At 48.0% G+C, this 16,085-nt stretch overlaps 1 protein-coding gene across 1 annotated transcript in view; it reads left to right on the top strand.

The window, feature by feature from the left end:
* The window catches only part of LOC144505351 (uncharacterized), a 59,091-nt gene that overhangs the window by 2,396 nt on the left and 40,610 nt on the right, over window positions 1-16,085 (top strand). Inside the window, exons 2-3 of the mRNA XM_078231472.1 lie at window positions 703-807; window positions 10,185-10,532. Coding sequence (XP_078087598.1) covers window positions 703-807; window positions 10,185-10,532 — 453 coding nt within the window. The remainder of the gene's footprint in view (window positions 1-702; window positions 808-10,184; window positions 10,533-16,085) is intronic.

Below are 16,085 nucleotides of genomic sequence, written 5' to 3'. Positions count from 1 at the left end.
CCCCAAACACCTCCTTCCTTTCCCCACAATGAGCCCCACTGTGTTTGCCCTCTAAGGGTCACCACCTGATTCTCTGCAGGACGCCACCATTTATTTCATGGCTCCTTCTCTCTCCACAGAAGAAGACCGAGCACAACACCCGTGAGAGGGCGAGGATGGGGGGGGGCTGGTGAGCTAGACCTCCGGGTCCTCACCCCCTTCGATGAACGGGCACTGGAGCTCCCTAGAGAAGGGGAAACGCGGGCTGTCAGCAACAGCATGGTCGAGCTGCCGTCTAGACGTGAGCACCTGTCATTCCTACACTCACTTTGAGGCAACTTCTGGGGGGCACGAGTTTCGGGTGCAAGGGGCAAGGTGTAAAGGAGATGTACGAGGCATGTTTATTTGCATAGAGAGGGTAGTGGGTGCCTGGAACTCACTGCCGGGGGAGGTCTTGGATGCAGAAACAATGGGGACATTTAAGGGGCATCTCTACAGCTATCTGAATGGGCAGGGAATAGAGGCATGTGGCCCCTGGAAGGGGAGGGGCAAACAAATCAGATGGGCAGCCTGGTTGCTACAGGATTAGAGGGCCGAAGGGCCTGCTCATGTGATGTAATTTTCTGGTTTCTTTGTTCTATGTTCAATGGAGACATGTGAATCATGTGTTTGGCATCCCGGATTCCTCTCCCTCCCTTGCACTTAACCTTGTGTCCTGTGTAGCAGGGACAGATCTGGATGCCCCAGGGGCTTCTGGACTGCAGGCCCTGGCTACAGCTCCCATCCATCCTGAGAACGATAGCGCGGACAAGTCCTCAGAGGATATGGGTGAAGCGACCTCCGAGGGTGGCACTGTTTATCCGTCAGCTTGTATCTCACAACTCACCATCGCAGAAACTGACACATCGGTGGGTCCAGTTAGTGTTGAGGTTTCTGGGTCACAATCTGGTGAGCACGACACATCTGCTGATGTACATCGAGTGGAGGAGGGAACATCTGAGGCCTCTGGCATGCGGGAGCCTGCCGGAGGCGAGGATTCAGCTGGCCCCAGGCTACATGCTGGTCCTCTGAGATTACTTCTCCCTCAGCTGCTAGAGATGCAGCAACAGAGTCAGGGAATGCAGGAGGGGCTGACAGCCACACTGGACCAACTGTGAGGCTGCTGGGAGGAGTCCCAAAGCTTTCAGGTGGACCAGCTATTGCCTGTCTTGCGTGGTTCCTAGGCCAATACTGCATGGGTGGCATCTGCAGTGGAAAGACTGGGGCAGGGGATCATCACCATGGGTGGCAGGCTCCAAGAAATGGCCGAATCACAGCAGGCCACAGCGGAGGGACTGAGCTGGCTTCTCGAGATTCTGCGGCCCATGGCTGAGAGGCTTGTGAGCTTGCAGGAGACCAACGGGACAGCACTGAGACAAAGCGGGCAATGGCAGCAACCCTTGAGAAGGTGGCCCAGTCTCAGAGGGCCATGGCTGAGGGCTTGCAGAGTGTGGGCCAGTCCCAGAGGGCACTTACTGCGGCTATTGAGAGATGGCCCACGACTCAAGGTAGGACGCAGGTGGTCCTCCAGGACTGGCAGTGCCAGGTGACACCGGAGCTTCTGGACCTCACTGCAGAAGCACTAGTGTCCCATGGAGTGACCCAGGGACCAAAAGGAACCCCAAGGGAGGAGGAAGGGCTTGAGCCCACGCCAGGGCCTTCCAGCCAGGAGACTGTGGCTATGGCAACACCCTCTGACTCCCCACTTCCTGACACCGGGGCATCTCAGGGGCAGCGGGATGAGGGGGGTGTCATGGAAACATCCCAGACACCTGGAAGCAGGCCAGGGCCCTCAAGGTTCAGGGCCTCCAGAGCCCACGCGCATCACAGGCCACGGGGCGAGGTAGGCAGCTGGCCCCCTCCACCTCCAATGTATATCTGGGGAGTCACTGAGAGGTAGTGGTAGGCCACGTAAGGTTAGGAAGTTGTAGTTGCACTGAGATGGCACAGGTGAAGGGCTGCATTAGTTAGAAAGATATTTAAGCAGCTTAACGTTTTCTTTTCACAAGTTTTTATGTTACAACAGCTTATCTGAACGCCTTTATTGTAAATAAATGTTTTTTCTCAACAACCACCTGCGAACAAGTTGTCTCGAATTTGATTCCTGCCCCATTGACGATCACCCGATGGATGCCTCATGGTGATATCAGTTGGGGCGGCCCCTCAATGCGGTGTCACTGAGAAAAGGAAGCCATTGGTCTCTCCAGACCCCACCAGCAATGACCTCCCATCTCCCACCCCACCCGCTCCAGGGCCCTGTATGGGGGTTTCGGATCCCTTATCCACTAGACAGGCATGGGCCCAGGTGCCAGCGTGCATGTGGAGCTCAGGTAGGAGTCAGACTAGTTTGCACCAGGGCGTCATCAGAATGGTGCTTAACGAGTCGTCATCACCCTCCTGCCTGCCAAAAAACTCACTAACACAGAGTACCCAGGCCCACCACTCTGGTGTGGCAATGTGCAGGATAAATGGAAGGCATTTTTGAGGGGCGGGGGAAATGGAACCCACAATCACCATCCCCTAGCGACTGAACCGCCTGGTTATCAGAGCCTCCCTTGCTGCCCTCGCATGCCTCAGCTGAGATGTCAGCCCTCCACCGCCTGGCTGGTGTAACAAGGCGTCCTCTTCCTCCTCCTCCCCTTCCTCCTCCTCCTGCTGGTCAACCTCCTCAGTAACAGCCGGTTGGTCATCCTCCATGTCCTCTTCCTCCTCCAAGAGGTCACCTTGCTGCAGAGCCAGATTGTGCAGGGCACAGCACACCACCACTATGCGGGAGGAGATCAGGGGGCTGTACTGGAGGGCCCCTCCAGATTGGTCCAGGCACCAGAATCACAGCTTGAGGAGCCCAATGCACCTCTCTACTGTCACGCGGGTGGTCACACACGATTTGTACATTCAGAGAGTGGAGCCCCTTCCTTTTAACAAATCATCATGGATTCTGTAGGGAGGCCCTGAGGGCGACGTGGGTGCAGTTGATGGCCCCCTGCACATTCGGCATCCCCGTAATTGCAGCGAACCCTGCAGCCCGGGCTTCCTGATGGCCCTGGTCCAGGTTGAATTTGATGTACTGCCCAGCCCGGGCATACAGGACATCAGTGACCTGCTTGACACAGGTGTGGACTGAAGAATGGAAGGTGCCACAGACATCTCCGCTCAGACTCTGGAAGGAGCCAATCGCATAGAAGTTCAGAGCGGCCGTCAATCTGACAGCCACTGAGAGTGGGTGACTCCCAAAGTCCCGAGGCGCCAGGTCTGCAACAGGTCGCACAGGTGTCGCACGACATCCTTTCGGAGTCGGAGACGTCGGAGGCACACGGTGTCCGACATCTCCTCGAAGGACACTCGTGCTCGGAACTGCCGGGGTCTCTGCTCCCTCCTTCTCCTATGCTCCCGCTCTGGGTGAATGGCGGCCACCTCTGTCTCTGGTGGTCATCTCCCTCCGGTCCCACAAGTGGTAAGGCCTGGGCCTCCTGGGCCCGCAATTCCTCCTCCAGCTCCTCCTCCTCAGCTCTAGCAGCAACCAAAAGAACAGCAAGATCAATTGGTTGCTTTGCAAAAGCCATCTTGTCACTCTGGAAAGGGGTGGGGCGGGGGGTGGGGGAGGTGGAGATGAACAAATATGGAAGTCATGCAACGCTGCTTGCCCCTAGCATATCAACAATTACAGCCCCCCAATCCCCCCAGCCACAGGCTCCCCACAATCACGGCAAAGTTGAGAGGCCGCAGCAGAGCTATCTGCAAGAGCTTTGTGCACATCCTTCAGCCTGAAGTGAGCTGCGGTGCTAGGACCCAGCAGCACTACAAGACCCGAGGTCAGTGCTGAGACCCGGGTCCGTGCTGCAAGTCAGACATCGGAGACCGTGCAGAGCAACAGCCCCCCACCCCCCACACACTCGCAGAGCCGCCACCAACCCGAGATAGAAAATGGCTGCAACAACAGGACACCCGTGAGTAGCAGAGAGCCGTCGGACGCCATGCACCTACCTCCTCGCCAACCCTCACTGATGAAGCATCCAAATAAGACTTTTATTCAGCATGTCTATTTCGGCCCGATTCCGGATTGGCAAACGCGGTGGTAAAGGGGGAAATGCTGATAAAGTTGGGCGGGCAGTTCATTAATTCAATTGAAATGCATGCAAATGCATTTAAATCGCCGTTGTGCCCGTTTCGGGTGCGAATCGGATCGCGGCCATTCCCGGGCCTCGGTAAAGTGGGCATCTGCGTGGACGTGGGTGCGCATCACGTTAATGGCCTCATGCCCGACTTTACCATATTTTCGTGCCCATTATGGTAAAATCGGGCCCTTAGAGTCGGGAACCAACTCCACATAGATTAAGGGCACCCCGATCACTGTCACACAAAATTAACCTGTCCCCTTCCACCATGGAGATATCTATGGCCTCCCCCTCCCCCCAACCTGATCATCCCTGGCAACCCCTCCTGCCATATCCCAATCATCCCTGCCATTGCCCTCTTCCCCCCTCCCACCCCACACACCTGATCACCTCTAGAACCTCTCTGTGTCTACTCTGCCCCCTACCATAAATAGATGAGCCCACATGTGAGGCTCCCCCTGGGGCCTGCCTGGCACGGCCTCCTGGCGCAGGTTGGCACTGCATCCAAGGATGACAACAGAAATGCATAACTATCCATAGCAGAAAGGAGTGGCACTCTGTATCTCTTTTCTCTTGATAAAAGAAGGCTGAGGGATGACCTAGTAGAAGTCTTTAAAATTATGAAAGGTTTCAATAGTGTGGATACAGAGAGAATGAGGCAGAGTTTTCTCTTCCTGATCCTTGAAAAACTGGATTGTCTGATTACAATGAATAAAGGTAATGTGGGCCGAATTTATTATTCCTTTATTAGGATGATGATCCTAATCATCGCGATCGTGATCTCATTGCTGAGATTCACAATTCTCCGGATCTTGAACCCTCGCTGGCGATCTCGCGGACAGAGAGCGCAGGCTCAAGATCCCATCCTCTATCATCATTCCCTCAGTGTGGTGGGATGAAAATCCTGGATCTTCCTTCTGAACAGCACTGTAGGTGTATCTACATCAGGTGGACTGCAGCGATTCAAGAAGGTGACTCACCACCATCTTCTCAAGGGCAATTAGAGATGGGCAATAAATGTTGGCCTTGCTGGAGATGTCCTCATCCTAATAAAGGAATAATAAAATTGGCCCAAATTACCTTTATTCGCTGTAATCAGACAGTCCAGTTTTTCAAGGGTCAGGAAAAGAAAAATCTGTCTCATTTTCTAAAAGTTCTTGGATGAATATGACAAAAAGGAGAAAAACATTTTATCATTCAGAAGGTATTATTTAAATGACACAACATTCCTCTTACAATCAAGGGTGAGGGGTGGGTGGAGTTGAATGGTCCTGGAGCAGTAATGCTGGTACTTTGTTCCACTGACAGACCACATAGACTTAGGTAGGATATAAAGTTCAGAAACAAGCCATTCAACCGACCATGCAGTGCTTCTTCTCCACTTTGTCTCCCATCATTTCTCATCTACCTGTACCATCGTAACTGTCTATTCCCTTCTCCCACAAATGCTTGTCTAACTTCCTGTTAAATGCATCTATACTATTCACTTCATCCGCTCACTGTGCGAGTGAGTTCCATATTATTACCATCTACATGTGAAGAAGTTTCTTCTGAATTCATTATTGGATTTCTTGGTAACTATTTTATGTTGATGACCTCTAATGATGCTCTTCCCCACAAGAGGAAGCATTCTCTCCGTATCCACACTATCAAAACCTTTCATAATTTTAAAGACTTCTACTAGGTCATCCCTCAGCCTTCTTTTATCAAGAGAAAAGAGATACAGAATGCCACCCCTTCCTGCTATGGATAGTCATGCATTTCTGTTGTCATCCTTGGTAAATTTTCTCTGCAATCTCTCTAGTGCCTCTGTATCATTTTTTATATTATGGTGACCATAACTGCAAGCAATACTCTTGAGTGTGGTGTTAAGAACCACACTGATGTTACCTGTGAGAATGTCTCAAAACCCCGAAGGATAACTTGAAACACTGGTTCTTGGTAGTGTATATTTGTTTGGAATAATGTGAGGAACAATGTACAACCCAGTGAGGAACCACTCCAGTCGTTGTGTAAACAATTAATAAACTGTATTTATTAAAGTAAAAGTAAAGAAAAACACATGATAAAAAACACTGAAAACAAACTAACAGACACATAACAAGATTATCAGGTGTCTAGAGGAATAATGAGATGCAATTTGTCGTAACAAGATTAACAGGTGTCTAGGTGTCTAACCCCACTATAGCCCACAGTGGTCCAAGTAAGATATACTGTGATGCTTAAGTACATTAATAACAAAATACACCTTTTTATCTGTAATTACCCTTTGTTCCCAAAATATATCCATGTACCCTGAATTCACTGAGACACCCCTTTCCCCAAAACAACATCCAATTTTGTAACTTTATAAGTCAAATCCAGCTAATACTTATCATACAACTTAGATGACCAAGTCTGGGAAAACATATTTTCCTGATTCAATGAAGGTACAAAACTATGTATTTTAGAGGAGAAAATCTGCAATCTGCCATGGTTCTAAATGTTAGAAGGAACAGGCCTCTATGGCTCTGATTGTAGATGGAACTGGTCTCTCTGAAGATTAGATGGAGATGACCTTTCTGACTTTTGGATGGAAAACTAACCTGCTTCTCCAATGAGGGTGCTAGCAGTTATACTGTTCAACCTCTGTGGATTTGGCCCTGTGGATTTGGCAGTCTACATCTCTCAAATTCCTTGCTTTTAGAAGTTATCATTGTATAACCCCACTTTCTCTGGTAAACAATGTTTCTGATATGGCAATTCACTCCTCAATTTCTCTAGACACCTGCTAATCTTGTTACTTGTCTGTTGTTTTGTTTTCATCTCAAGCAGCCGTTAACCTCGTTAACTTCCCAAATTCCCAACAATGGTCCAAATAAGCTTCAATACAGGATTAGCATAATTTCCCTACTTTTCAATTCCGTCTCTCCAGAAATAAAATTAAGGGCATTACTTGCTTTCTTTTTTTTCTTAATTTTATTCATTTATTAGTGTCACATTAACACTGTGATGCAGTCACTGTGAAAATCCCCTAGTCGCTACACTCCGGCACCTATTCGGGGACACCGAGGGAGAACTTAGAATGGTCAATGCACCTAACCCAGCACTTCTTTTGGACTGTGGGAAGAAACTGGAGCACCCAGAGGAAACCCATGCAGACACGGGGAGAACGTGCAGACTCTGCACAGACAGTGACCCAAGCCAGGAATCGAACCTGGGTCCCTAGCGCTGTGAGGCAGCAGTGCTAACCACTGTGCCCCGTGCCGCCCCCTTGTGACCTTGCTCGCTTGTGGTGGAATTTTCAATGATTGATGTATTTGTTCTCCGAGATTCCTTTGTTCCTCTGACCCATCTGGACTTGCAGCTACCAAGTAATAAGTGATCTCCCTATTCCTTCTACCAAAATGTATTCTTCACATTTAACTGTGTTGAACTTCACCTGCCTATTCTACAAGTTTATGAATGTCCTCCTGTAATTTGTTGCAGTCCTTAGTATGGACTATTCGAAAGATTAGGAATGTTTTTGATTCCTGAATCCTAATTGTTAATGTATATTGTGAACCAGGGTTCCAGCTCTGATCCTTGAGGAATATCACTTTCATCTTCTGCAACTCTGAATAATAACCCGATTTTCCATTCTCTGGTTTCTGTTTAGAAGCTAGCTAGCAATTGGTTCTATATCTTGTCATCTGACTCCACATTATCTGATTCTATCTGTTAAATCTATAATTGGACGTGTTATTGAAGGTCTTTTGAAAATCCAGATAAATTACATAAACTACATTGTCTACCCTCTCTCTTCCCTCCTCAAAAAATTCTGTAGGTTTGGTCAGACTAAATTTTCCCCTTTGAAATCCATGCTAACAATTCATTACTATATTTCTCATTTCTAGATTTTCTTTTATACTCACCTTTTATAAGGATTGCATTATTTTTCCTTTCAATGGTGTTAAGCTGATTTGTCTATAGTTCCCTGGTCACTTTCCCACCCACCCCTCCTTCTTAAATAAAGGAATTGCATTAGTTATCTGCCAATCCTCCTTCACTACACCTTTTCTAACAAATGATTAAATATGAGTTGTAATGCTTCTGCTATCTCGTCCATATACTCATTCGTAATACATGAATGAACTCTGTTCAGACCAGAACAGACATTCATGACATGAAGAAGTCTTATACAGCCTGAAAAGTCCACGGAGAAACCCTTAGCGGAGTTGTGCGAGGGGCTGGGGAATCTTTTCACTCAAAAACCACTCATGACAGCGGAACATTTTTGATTTTACAGAAGAGCACATCTGGAAGGAGGGTCCATTGCTCAATTTGTGTTTGTGCTAAAAAGACAGTGTGAATTTGGCAGTTTCCTGCAAGATGTATTACGGGGCCGTTTAGTTTGTGGTCTCTTTTTCCTCTTTCCTTTTATTTAGTTTATACATCTTTTAAAAATATTATTGCATTTTCAATGTCATGTCGATCTGTTCCATATCACTGGTGAAAAGCAGAGCAAAATCATTCCTTAATATTTGTCATCTTTCCATTGTCACCTGTGATAATATCTTGTCAGGGTGGCAGAGGGGGGTTAGAAACCGGGCGCGCTTCTCTTTTTTCACCTCCCACCCTATCTTATCACCTCACCTCACCTCACCGAATGACAAAGTCGTAAAATCATGCCTGAAGACTTTTATTGTTCGAAGTTTTTGTTGGATTGCTTCATTTCGGAGGCCACAAAATAAACGGTTCCGTAAGACATCTTGCAGGAAACTGCCAAATTCACACTTTCTTTTTAACACAGCCACAAATTGAACAATGAACTCTCCTTCCAGCTGTGCTCTTTTGTAAAATCGAAAATGTTCCGCTATCATGAGTGGTTTTTGAGTGAAATGATTCGCTAGCCCCTCGCACAACTCCACTAAGGGTTTCTCCGTGGACTTTCCCGGCTGTATAAGACTTCTTTGCGTCATGAACGTCTTACTCCCTATCGTGCTGAGAATGACCGCTGCCATGAGGTTTTTGTCCACCTTGTTAGCTTTTAAGTATAAATGAAAATACTCAGTACACAGCGCCCAGCTCTCTGTTTCTTCATTAAATGGTCCCATCGCTCTGAATTGGCCCGCCATTTTCTGTTCCCGCTGCCGGGTGGTTTCCCCGCCATTCGTGTTCAGTAGCCGCTTGCAGCCCGAGTCTACTTGTTTCACACTCTTTGCGCCAGCCATTCCCTCACCAATGGTGGTCTCCTACAACTCGTGTCGAATGCAACCCGAGTCCCCTCGTGACCGATGATCTTGGTGCGCCCAGTTGAGAATCCCTCTCCTATTCTGGCCGTCGACTGATGCCCTAGACCCCTCACGACTACCGCCTGAAGCCCGATGCCTGCTGTGTACCTTTTTATTGGAATCTGGGTGATGTCTGATCTTCCTCCTTTCTTCCACAAACCCAGCGGAAACACGCAGTGGGCTGTGACTCAGCTTTGTTGCCAGTTGTTAAATATGAGCTCTAATATTGGACTAATGAGAGACCACGAGCTAACTAAGTGTAAACTAAGAGGAACTATTTATTCAACGTCATGTCAGTAGCACAAGGATGACCTAGCAAGCTCCACCCAGGGTGGAGCTTGTGCCCTGGGTTACCAGACCTGTTCTCTTAAAAGGGCTAATGCCCAACTACATATAGAGCAGCCTTTCTTAATTTCACTGTGGCTCCATATTACTGGAAACATCATTCTGCATCTGTGAAGGAAACTCTTAACCACATACTGAACTAATATTAGAACCAAGTATTTCAACTGACCAGCTTAGATCATTCGAGCCTGCAGCATCCAGCATGATGTTTGTGACTCATCTGGCTGCCCTAATTGTTCTTTTATGTAAGTTTTTGAGCTTAAAACATAATTTTTCTTACACTGTATTATGTTAATATAGAATCATTTAATGCAATGCATAAAGTGTGGTTGGTGTGTTACTGACACAATCCAGCTGATAGTTGTGTACTATGCTGTTTGTTCATTCTCTGCATGCTTTCTCTGGCACTGCAATGGACACTGAATTATTACTGTCTTTATCTGGATTGTTTCAGGTCCAGTCCCCTCTGTAAGAGGATCTGAAGTGCGAGGATTCCTGGGACAGTCAGTCACACTGCCCTGCACATACTCTGTCACACAGAATGGTGAAACTGCAATGTGCTGGGGCAGGGGACAGTGCTCTGCATATAGCTGTGCAGATACACTGATTGTAACAAATGGGAAAACTGTAACTTCAAGAATCTCCACAAAATTCCACCTTGATGGTAAAATAGAAGAAGGGGATGTATCTCTCACTGTGGACCATCTCGGTGAAGAAGACACTGGCAGGTATTGCTGCCGTGTAGAGATAGCCGGCCTTTTTAATGATCAGATAGACTACACCAATCTGCTGGTTTTGGAGGGTAAGTCAGTTTAATGTTATATTTTTCTGTGTACATGGTGCATCGAGATTTTCTGACCTTGCCATTAGTAGATTGTGCCAATCCTGGAGAATAGTGTGCAGCTGGCGAGTCTCCAGCCCCATCCAAATAGTGCGAACCGGATCACACCTAAAAAGGCACATTTAAATGTGCATAGCCCGTTCAACTCCCAGCGCTCGGAGGTCTCTGGCCTTCGGGCGCGGCACAATAATGGCGAGCATCACTACTGGACTCCACTAGCAGAGACCTGGCAATGCCAAGGGGCTCGGAAGCCATTGCAGTCTCAGGTGGTTGTGGGCAGTGCCTATCTGGCGGTGCCCACCTGATACACTGGCATTAGCCAGTGGACACCCAGTGGTGCCAGTTGGGCAGTGTGCCAGGGACAATTCCAAGGGGTTGCGGCCTGAGTGGGGGCTATAACGGGGGTGGGGAGGAGGGGGCTATGCAGAGGGCTATGGGGGTTATGCAGAAGTGGATGTTGGGAGTCAAGATGGGGGGACATGTCGGGGGTCATGATAGGGGGACATGTTCAGCATCAGGCAGGGAAACCCATCAGGAGGGCCCTGATGCCCCGACACCCACGTTATGTGTCACGGAGGGAGTGGGGGAGCATGCTGATGAGGGGCGGTTCTGATGTCTGTGGGGAGGGTGAGGGGATCTCCCATTGCACTGTGAGATCAGGGCACCCTTACGATGCAGCAGCTGAGCGCACTGAAACAGTCTTAACAGCATGTTTTGGCCCCTCCCAAATCCACAGAAAAGTGACTGAATGTGAGAGGATTGTGGTGTGGAGCAGGCCTGAGAGACCAGCACGGTCCATTGTTCTTGCCATTATGACACTTAGAAATTTTTTGGGAGAATTCCACCCATTATTGCTGTTTGCCTCACCTGCTGTTGTTTCCAGTATTTTCCGTTTCTAAACCATATGTCGGGTCAGCCACCTGAAGCATGTTTGTTCCCAAAGCCTGTTCTTACTTTGCCAATCCCAGAGATAGGCAGCTGTACATCTCCAACTTGTTATACGGGTTCCTCATACTGCAATCCAGAGATTAGCAATAATTCACCCTCCTACATTTACTATAATGTAAGGCCACAGTTCCATAATTGTAAGTTCTCTAATATCAATCTGTCACTTTCCTCTTTGTAAGGGGTCAGGGAGAGATAAGGAGGGCGGCACGGCAGCACAGTGGTTAGCACTGCTGCCTCACAGGGACCTCGGTTCAATCCTGGCCACAGGTGACTGACTGTGCGGAGTTTGTACATTCTCCCTGTGTCTGCGTGGGTTTCCCCCGGGTGCCCCAGTTTCCACCCACACTCCAAAGACTGGCTATGTTAAGTTGGGTAAGAAGTTTAACAACACCAGGTTAAAGTCCAACAGGTTTATTTGGTAGCAAAAGCAACACAAGCTTTCGGAGCTCTAAGCCCCTTCTTCAGGTGAGTGGGAATTCTGTTCACAAACAGAGCTTATAAAGACACAGACTCAATTTACATGAATAATGGTTGGAATGCGAATACTTACAACTAATCAAGTCTTTAAGAAACAAAACAATGTGAGTGGAGAGAGCATCAAGGCAGGCTAAAAAGATGTGTATTGTCTCCAGACAAGACAGCCAGTGAAACTCTGCAGGTCCACGCAACTGTGGGAGTTACAAATAGTGTGACATGAACCCAATATCCCGGTTGAGGCCGTCCTCGTGTGTGCGGAACTTGGCTATCAGTTTCTGCTCAGCGACTCTGCGTTGTCGTGTGTCGCAAAGGCCGCCTTGGAGAACGCTTACCCGAATATCAGAGGCCGAATGCCCGTGACCGCTGAAGTGCTCCCCAACAGGAAGAGAACAGTCTTGCCTGGTGATTGTCGAGCGGTGTTCATTCATCCGTTGTCGCAGCGTCTGCATAGTTTCCCCAATGTACCATGCCTCGGGACATCCTTTCTTGCAGCGTATCAGGTAGACAACGTTGGCCGAATTGCAAGAGTATGTACCGTGTACCTGGTGGATGGTGTTCTCACGTGAGATGATGGCATCAGATGAGAACACCATCCACCAGGTACACGGTACATACTCTTGCAATTCGGCCAACGTTGTCTACCTGATACGCTGCAAGAAAGGATGTCCCGAGGCATGGTACATTGGGGAAACTATGCAGACGCTGCGACAACGGATGAATGAACACCGCTCGACAATCACCAGGCAAGACTGTTCTCTTCCTGTTGGAGAGCACTTCAGCGGTCACGGGCATTCGGCCTCTGATATTCGGGTAAGCGTTCTCCAAGGCGGCCTTTGCGACACACGACAACGCAGAGTCGCTGAGCAGAAACTGATAGCCAAGTTCCGCACACACGAGGACGGCCTCAACCGGGATATTGGGTTCATGTCACACTATTTGTAACTCCCACAGTTGCGTGGACCTGCAGAGTTTCACTGGCTGTCTTGTCTGGAGACAATACACATCTTTTTAGCCTGTCTTGATGCTCTCTCCACTCACATTGTTTTGTTTCTTAAAGACTTGATTAGTTGTAAGTATTCGCATTCCAACCATTATTCATGTAAATTGAGTCTGTGTCTTTATAAGCTCTGTTTGTGAACAGAATTCCCACTCACCTGAAGAAGGGGCTTAGAGCTGCAAAAGCTTGTGTGGCTTTTGCTACCAAATAAACCTGTTGGACTTTAACCTGGTGTTGTTAAACTTCTTACTGTGTTTACCCCAGTCCAACGCCGGCATCTCCACATTATGTTAAGTTGCCCCTTAGAGTCCCAAATGTGTAGGTTAGATGAATCAGCCATGGTAAATGCGTGGGATAACGAGGATAGGACGAGAGGGCCTGGGTAAGATACTCTGTCAGAGAGTCAGTGCAGACTTGGTGGGCCGAATGGCCTCTCCTAGATGTAGGGATTCTATGATTCTATAAAGTAATATATTTTCAGGATTGATGTGGCTCTAGTGTGACACATCTGGTGATGGAAGTTTAGGACCACCTCTGATATTCCTGTGATTTTGCTTTGCTATGTGGTACATTCCTGAGGGAACATTGATCACCTGAATCCTGACTGGTGCATCCAAAACCTGAACCATGGGCAGATATTCAGGGGCTGAAACGAATGGTCAAAAGTCATGTGCTGGGGAAAGAGGGCCTGGGTGAGGGGGTGCAGAGGGTGCTATTCACTGAGGCCTGTGCCTCTAATGGGGACTGGGTTCACTGGCCTGTCAATGGGGATGCTCAGTGTCCAAAGTAAACAAAAAGGAAAGCAGACCATCCCAATGTTGGGAGGGGAAGGGCCCTGAGCTCCAGGGCACCATCATCGAGGGGACCAGACTGGGAGAGTATTTAAAGATGTGGAGATGCCGGCGTTGGACTGGGGTAAACACAGTAAGGAGTCTAACAACACCAGGTTAAAGTCCAACAGGTTTATTTGGTAGCAAACGCCACTAGCTTTCGGAGCACTGCTCCTTCATCAGGTGAGTGGAAGATCTGCTCATAAACAGCAAACAGGGCATTATAAAGACACAAACTCAATTTACAGAATAATGAATAATGTTTGGAATGCGAGTCTTTACAGCTAATCAAGTCTTAAAGGTACAGACAATGTGAGTGGAGAGAGCATTAGCACAGGTTAAAGAGATGTGTACTGTCTCCAGACAGGACAGCCAGTGAGACTTTGCAAATCCAGACAAGTTGTGGGAGTTACAGATAGTGTGACATGAACCCAAGATCCCGGTTGAGGCCATCCTCATGTGTGTGGAACCTGGCTATCAGTCTCTGCTCAGCGACTCTGCGCTGTCGTGTGTCGCGAAGGCCGCCTTGGAGAATGCTTACCCGAATATCAGAGGCCGAATGCCCATGACCGCTGAAGTGCTCCCCAACAGGAAGAGAACAGTCTTGCCTGGTGATTGTCGAGCGGTGTTCATTCATCCGTTGTCGTAGTGTCTGCATGGTTTCCCCAATGTACCATGCCTCGGGACATTTGACAGTGGAGACAACCCCCACTTTCTATTCCTCCAATCCAATCACAGCCTCATGTTTATTCTATCTCTTTCTGCCTGCTCCTGTTTTCCAAGTTGAGATTTGATTCTCTGCTTGAGTCCCTCCTTCAACAACCTTCACTCTCTGTAGCAGAAAGTCACATATTGCCCAGTTTTGTGGTTAAACACCCTTTTCATTTAGATGTAACTGTTGTAAAAAGTGGGGCAGAGTAATGAAAAAGCACTAACCCAAAACCCTAACCACAGTGGAAAAACATAGAGAATTCAACAGGAGGAAACAGAAAGTGACTGGTGGCTCCTGGCGAACACGTGATTGTCAGAAAAGTTTTCGGGAATCCGGATAACTGAATGTCTCAGTGGAATGTCTGAATCCATCTGAACCTCTGACAAAGTGTCCAAGCCTCATGTCCTCGATGTGTTTTCCTTTTGTGGAAAGTGTAAAGTTGTGGAAGCAATGAGGAACTTGAGATTGGGTGCCAAGATAGTTCCCTGAATCAACTATTGCTTTCTGACTGGTCTGTGTGAGGGAATAAAAGGAAGTGTCCAGTGACAGCGATGTGTCAATAATGGTTTCAAGCCTAACACTAAACTTAAACAGAACAATGTTATCAATAATATTTTTTGAGGGTAACTCTAACCTAACCACAATCTAATCCCAGCCCCAAATATCATACTGAAACCAAAACTCAAAGTGGGCTTTATAAGAAGATACATAGGAAGAGATTTTCCAGCCTCACTGTTGCGGGTTTACCCAGGGGAATGCAGTGGGTCAACCAAAAGTTCATTCACTTTCAAGGAGACTGGACCAATCTGATGGCGGGTGGGGTGAGAAAGTCCTGCTGACAGAGGTCAAAATGGCAATACGTTGTTCTTATTTGAAACAGTTTTTGAAACAGTTCAACCCGACTGTGGCTAATTTTCCCCAATCTGGGCGCCCAAAGGATGTGAGATGGAAGTTGAAGAGATTAGAGGAAGGAATGGGGATAAGGGGCCTGGAAACAGCAGAAGCACCAGAGCCCACAATTTCTCTCCCTGGCCCTGCTGGGAAACACAGTAAACTCCTGCCATGGTCTCAAAATAAAAACAGAAAATGTAAGTTCCATATTTGCAAGTTCTCTAATAACAGTCAGTCACTGTCCTCTTTGTAAGAGATGTGGAGATGCCGGCGTTGGACTGGGGTCAGCACAGTAAAAAGTCTCACAACACCAGATTAAAGTCCGACAGGTTTATTTGGTAGCACAAACTTTCGGAGTCTCACTCCTTCTTCAGGTGAATCTCACCTGAAAATGGAGCGAGACTCCAAAAGCTTGTGCTACCAAATAAACCTGCTGGACTTTAACCTGGTGTTGTGAGATTTCTTACTGTGCTGACCCCAGTCCAACGCCGGCATCTCCACATCATGGCTACCATCGACATCGCAAATTGCCGGTTCCAAGTGGAGAGGATCTCCAAGGAGATCGCGCATATCGACACAGACATCAAGTTCCTACAAGACTCACTTGAAGAAGGAGCGAGACTCCGAAAGCTTGTGCTACCAAATAAACCTGTTGGACT

The sequence above is a fragment of the Mustelus asterias genome, chromosome 16 (genome assembly GCF_964213995.1).
Source record: "Mustelus asterias chromosome 16, sMusAst1.hap1.1, whole genome shotgun sequence".
Lineage (NCBI taxonomy): Eukaryota > Metazoa > Chordata > Chondrichthyes > Carcharhiniformes > Triakidae > Mustelus > Mustelus asterias.
Note: the sequence above shows the minus strand (reverse complement) of the source record. Positions and strands in the feature narration are given on the sequence as shown.